Source organism: Manacus candei, unplaced genomic scaffold (assembly GCF_025592945.1).
Source record: "Manacus candei isolate 608988 ecotype Guabito, Panama unplaced genomic scaffold, ASM2559294v1 h1tg000059l, whole genome shotgun sequence".
Lineage (NCBI taxonomy): Eukaryota > Metazoa > Chordata > Aves > Passeriformes > Pipridae > Manacus > Manacus candei.
Window position 1 is genome coordinate 1,580,634 of NW_026138107.1, and position 5,260 is coordinate 1,585,893.

At 48.4% G+C, this 5,260-nt stretch overlaps 1 protein-coding gene across 1 annotated transcript; it reads left to right on the forward strand.

The window, feature by feature from the left end:
* Window positions 1-1,212: 1,212 nt before the first annotated feature.
* IER3IP1 (immediate early response 3 interacting protein 1) lies at window positions 1,213-4,629 on the forward strand. The gene is made up of 3 exons (XM_051803767.1): window positions 1,213-1,421; window positions 2,921-3,022; window positions 3,761-4,629. Exons 1-3 carry the CDS (start codon window positions 1,331-1,333, stop codon window positions 3,814-3,816), a joined length of 249 nt encoding a protein of 82 aa, XP_051659727.1. The 5' UTR covers window positions 1,213-1,330; the 3' UTR covers window positions 3,817-4,629.
* The last annotated feature ends 631 nt before the right edge of the window (window positions 4,630-5,260 follow it).

Genomic DNA, 5,260 nt, shown 5'->3' on the forward strand with positions numbered 1-5,260 from the left:
CCGAGGGATTCAGGGGGCTCCGAGTGTTCCACGAGGCTCCAGGGGATCCACAGACCGAAGGATCCACGCGGCTCCGAGGGGGTCCACAGATCCGATGGACACCAAGGGCTCCACAGGGATCCATGGGGCTCCGAGACCCACAGACTCGAGGGCCCAACGAGGCTCCAAGGGATCCATGGATCTGAGGGATCCATGGACCCGAAGGACCCGGAGACCTGAGTGACCCATGGACACGAGGGATCCATGAGGCTCCGAGGAATCCAGGGGGTTCCACGGGATTTACAGACCCAAGGGATTCAGGGGGTTCCGAGGGATCCACGGGGTTCCGAAGGATCCACAGACCCAAGGGATCCACGGACACAAGGGACTCATGGACACGAGGGACCCACGGGGCACCAAGGAATCCACAGATCCGAGTGATCCACAGACATGAGGAATCCACAGGTCTGAGGGATCCAAAGGCCTGAGGAATTCACAGGCCCGAGGAATTCACAGATCTGAGGGGTCCACAGGGCTCCGAGGGACCCACAGGCCTGAAGGATCCATGAGGCTCCAAGGGATCCAAGGATCTGAGAAATCCACGGACCCAAGGGATCCAGGAGGCTCCAAGGGATTTACAGACCCGAAGGATTCAGAGGGTTCCAAGGGACCCACGGGACTCCGAGGGATCCATGGATCTGAGGGACCCATGGAGCTCCAAGGGATCCACAGGGCTCCAAGAGACCCACAGACCCGAGGACCCACGAGGCTCCAAGGGATCCATGGATCCGAGGAATCCACGGACCCGAGGGATCCATGAATCCGAGGGATCCGCAGGGCTCCGAAGGACCCAGAGAGCTCCGAGGGATCCACACGGGTTCGAGAGACCCACAGACCCGAGGGACCCACGAGGCTCCAAGGGATCCACGGATCTGAGGAATAAACGGACACGCGGGATCCACGGGGCTTAAGGGGGGATCCAGGGAGCTCCAAGAGGATTTACAGACCCGAGAGATTCAGGGGGCTCCGAGGAATCCACGGATCCAAGGGACCCCGGGCGGTCCCAGCGCCCGGACGCGGCCGCCGTGAGGGGGAAGCCCCGCCCCTCCCGCCCTCGTGGGGCGAGCCCCGCGCGCTGCCCGAGGCCACGCCCCTACGCCACACGGTTAGACAAGGCCCCGCCCCCTCCGCTCGCGGATGCCCGGAGCGACGGCCCCGCCCACGAAACCCCGCCCCGCAAAGCTCCGCCCCTCCCTGAGCCCCGCCCCCCGCCACGTCCCGCTCGGGCTTCGCTCCCGGTCCCGATCCCGATCCTAATCCCGGTCCCGGCCCCGCCCCGCCCCGCCGGGCCATGGCGTTCACGCTGTACTCGCTGCTGCAGGCCTCGCTGCTCATCGTGAACGCCGTAGCCGTGCTGCACGAGGAGCGCTTCCTGCGGCACGGTGAGCCGGGAGGGCCGCGCGGCCCGGGGGAGGGATCTGGGAATTCGTCTGGGATCTGGGGATGGGTTCCCGGCCGCTCCCGTCTAGCTTTCTCTCTCTCTCTGTCTCTCTCTCTCTCTCTCTCTCTCTTTCTCTCTCTCTTTTTTATTTTTTTAATTTTTTTCCCCTGTAATTGTGTGTTTTCCCTGTCCTTTCCCGTTGTTCCACGCCCGTCGGGATGTTTGGTGCCGCGCAAAGGTTTTCCTTCCTCTCGCCGCGCCTGGTTTTTTGATGAGATGGCGCTTCTCGGCCCTCGGGGTCCTCAGGGTTGGGCATCCTTGTCCTTCATCGGGAACCAAAGCTCTGCAAAACAGAGAAAATCCATCACAGATCTGCAAAGCCATGGAAAAAAATACTGATAATTCAATTCCCTGATCTGGAGAATCCTGACTTTTCTCCACGTCTTTTCTCCACGTCAGGCTGAGCTGGGATTTTTGGCAGGAGTGCAAAGGGTTATCTCCCGTTCCCCAGTTGGAATCGCTACAAGGGATCTGCTCGGTGTGGGTTTGGGGTTTCCTTTTGCTTTCCCGATGAGCAGCAGCTGCGGGAAAAGGGGGATGTGGGGGCTAACGGGATGGGTGAAGCCACTTGTCGGCCTCGGGAGACTTGGGAATAGCTCCAAGCTCACCCAAGTGGGAAACAGCACCTGGCGAGGCAGGTGAGGGAGAGGACGAACCACCCTCATCCTGGTGCCAGCTGAGCGAGGGAGACAAAAGGAGGGGGAGGAATCCCGCAAAAGTCCCTGGAGAACAGGAACTCGCAGGTTGGGCATTGGAACTGGAATACAGAGGGCTGCTCCATGCTCCACTCGTCCCCTGAATGGTAAGGGCTGTGCCCGGCAGGTCTCAGAAATCCCTGGACACATCCCTGAACCTGTAGCTGTGCCTCCCTGCAGAGGGTCAGGACTCCCTTGGAGGGCTTTGAAAACCTTCAGGACTTCGGTCCTGCTCGGAAAAGTTCCCAATTTTTTCCCAAAAGTTCTCTCTTTTTTTTTTTTTTATAGCAGTTACAAAGTCATCATCCTGACTTTTGAAGTTGTGCTGGCTGTTTTTCCTTTCTCAGCGCTGAGGCTTCATCACTTCACCCTCATATGCAATGATTTGCTGTTTTATTTTCAGGCCTGTGAACAGACTGTGGTTGGTTTGGGTCAATTTTGGCAGGTGTCTTTTTGAAGCCCAAATGAATTCTGGTGTTTCTCTGGGCACTTGGGGAATAGTAGTGTGTTAAAAAGTTGAGGGTTTGCTTTACAGGAGCATGGATCTATCATTGCTTAACATCAGGTTTAACAGTTTCCAGTCTATTCTATGAAAATTGATCATGGAATAAAGCTAATAGGTGGTTTGCCTTTCAGTGTTAGTGTAAACCATGCTCAGGATGGATTGTTCATTAAAATTATAGCATTGGTTTCATGGTTTTGGGCTTTTTTTCCTAAAGTGTTTATCTGTTTTTACGTGACACAGTTGGCTGGGGAACTGACCAAGGGATTGGAGGATTTGGAGAGGAACCAGGAATTAAAGCACAGCTAATGAACCTTATTCGATCAATACGAACTGTCATGAGAGGTAGGGAGACATCATTATTATTATTATTGTTGTTGTTGTTGTTATATTGTGTTTGTTTATTTGTTGTTACCATTCTGAGTTTTGTCTTCCCTTGGAGTTTGGGAGCTGGGGGGAATCTCAGTGGTCAATCAAAGTGTGCAATTAGTTTCACCTTGTCTAAGTTCAGTTTTATGGCAGGTACCTGGCGAGGGAAATGTGATTTCAGGGATCCTGAGGTAAACCAGGCTTTTGTACCTCAGCAGATGGGGGGGAAATATGCTTTATTTGTAAGTTACTGATAGCTTTTTATTATAAAGCACAGCAAAAATTCCTTTTTTATGAGAAGAAGTAGCAAATCTTACCTCTCAGGCCCACCACTGAGGGAAAAACATTTATTCTAAATCACAGTAAAGCCAAGGACAGCAACTGACTTTGAGATGGTTTAATTTCATTTGGAGAAAGAAATATCTGGGTTAAAGTTAAAACAGAACTCAAGTCTCTGGATTAAAGTTAAAACAGGCCATAGAAGAATATTTCTGCTGTTGCTTCCTACTAATTTTTAGTATCTTAGGCTTTGAGCCTGGCTCCTTCCACTAGTCCCAATTTTGCTTAGGAAAATTTAAGTGTATTTTTTAGTTTTTTGGTTGATTCTGCTTCTTCTCCCAAGGTATTCTCTGAAGATAATACGAAGCTCGGTCGTTTTGTGATGTGGAAAGGAAAGCTTTCACAATTAATGTTCTTTTCTTTTTCCTTCTGCAGTGCCATTAATAGCACTGAACTCCATTACAATCGTTCTCCTCCTTTTGTTTGGCTGAAGACACCTAGTGAAAATCCTCTGGACATCCAAAGAAGCCAGTTGCTGACCATCACTGCTCTGAGTTTTCTGGGATCCAGCACGGTTTAGCTCTCAATTCGACATCCAACTTAAAATAATAAAGACACTATTTCTATTCATCCTATTTCCCCATGTTCCCTTTCAGTTTCATTAACCAAGATCACGGGGATCAATGCAACAATGCTGCAAATATGTTGGACTGTGACAAGTTCTGTTGCTGCCTGTTCATAGTGTTGATGTCATAGAATATTGCAGTGACTGTTAATATAAGATGCAGTTTTTAAATGTCTCGTTACTCAGGGATGAATTTCCTTCAGTACGCTTTCCAATTTGTTTTTAAATTGAGGAAAACAGCAATGTTTTGGTGTGGGGTTTTTTTTTCTTTTTTTAATTTCAGTTACTACCACAGCACTGTTTCATAGAATATGAACACGTTATCAAGAATTCAATTCACGTTATAGGGGACTGAAGTCCAGTTGTGATATGGAGATAAAACCAGCTGGGTAAAGTTCTCATTCTGGCTCACATTGAAAGTTGAATTTTCCTGGTTTGATTGAGAACAGGATTTTTCTCTTCAAGTCTCTTCAGTAGTTCATGCTGATGGTAAAGTCAGCACGTTGAAAATAGGTGCAATGGTTGTGCAAAATCAAAAAAAAAAAAAAAGAAAAAAGAAAAAAACCCACCTGTATCTGAAGCTGGGCAACTCTGTATTAATTTAGCCTAGCAGGGGATATTAATGATTAGCATTTGTTACTCTTTTGTCAAGAGTTATTCAACTTTTTTGTGTGTTAAACTTCCTCGTGGTGATTAGTGTGGTCGAAGTGGGAAAGCATTTGTATTCTGAGATTCTGGGAAATGTGGGAGAAGGGGAATACCATGGGAGAGGGGAAATACGCTGCCCTTTTCAAATGCAGTTCTTTGTTAAAAACCGCGAATTTGCAGCCCCTTCTGTTACTGCTCCTTCCCCCACCCTCCATCTTCATTTGTTCAATTAACATCTTCGAAAGTGAAACTGTGGAAATGACTTTGCAGTTCTGTCGCAGAGAATATTGATAATTGCTTTGGTACAGGTTTCAGTTAGGCTGCTGAGTTAGGTCTGATTGAAGAGGCTCATTCTCATGTACCTTTCCAGAAAAGTTAGAATTCTTGTGTCTGTTTCTTTGCTGAAGTGTTTTACCTTAATTTTAATGAGGGGATGCCAAGGGAAACCTGGCAATTTCATTATTTTAAAACAGCTTAGTTTATAATCTCTTCTCCTCATGCCTTGACGTTGTATATGAAAATGAATCTGTAATATGTGTAAATGCATTTAATGATCAGTTGCAGTGTTTTGGCAGAGTAAAATATATCCAGGAGGAGAATTTTGTGTTGTTTCCTTTTTTTTTTTAAGTGATTTTTGCAAATAAATTCTGAATTTCTAAATT

Excerpts from the sequence above, each read along its gene's own strand:
- IER3IP1 (XM_051803767.1), top strand. The coding sequence starts at position 1,331 with ATGGCGTTCACGCTGTACTCGCTGCTGCAGGCCTCGCTGCTCATCGTG. Across the intron at positions 1,422-2,920 it reads GGAGCGCTTCCTGCGGCACG|TTGGCTGGGGAACTGACCAA; the intron begins GTGAGCCGGGAG and ends TACGTGACACAG. Across the intron at positions 3,023-3,760 it reads AATACGAACTGTCATGAGAG|TGCCATTAATAGCACTGAAC; the intron begins GTAGGGAGACAT and ends TTCCTTCTGCAG.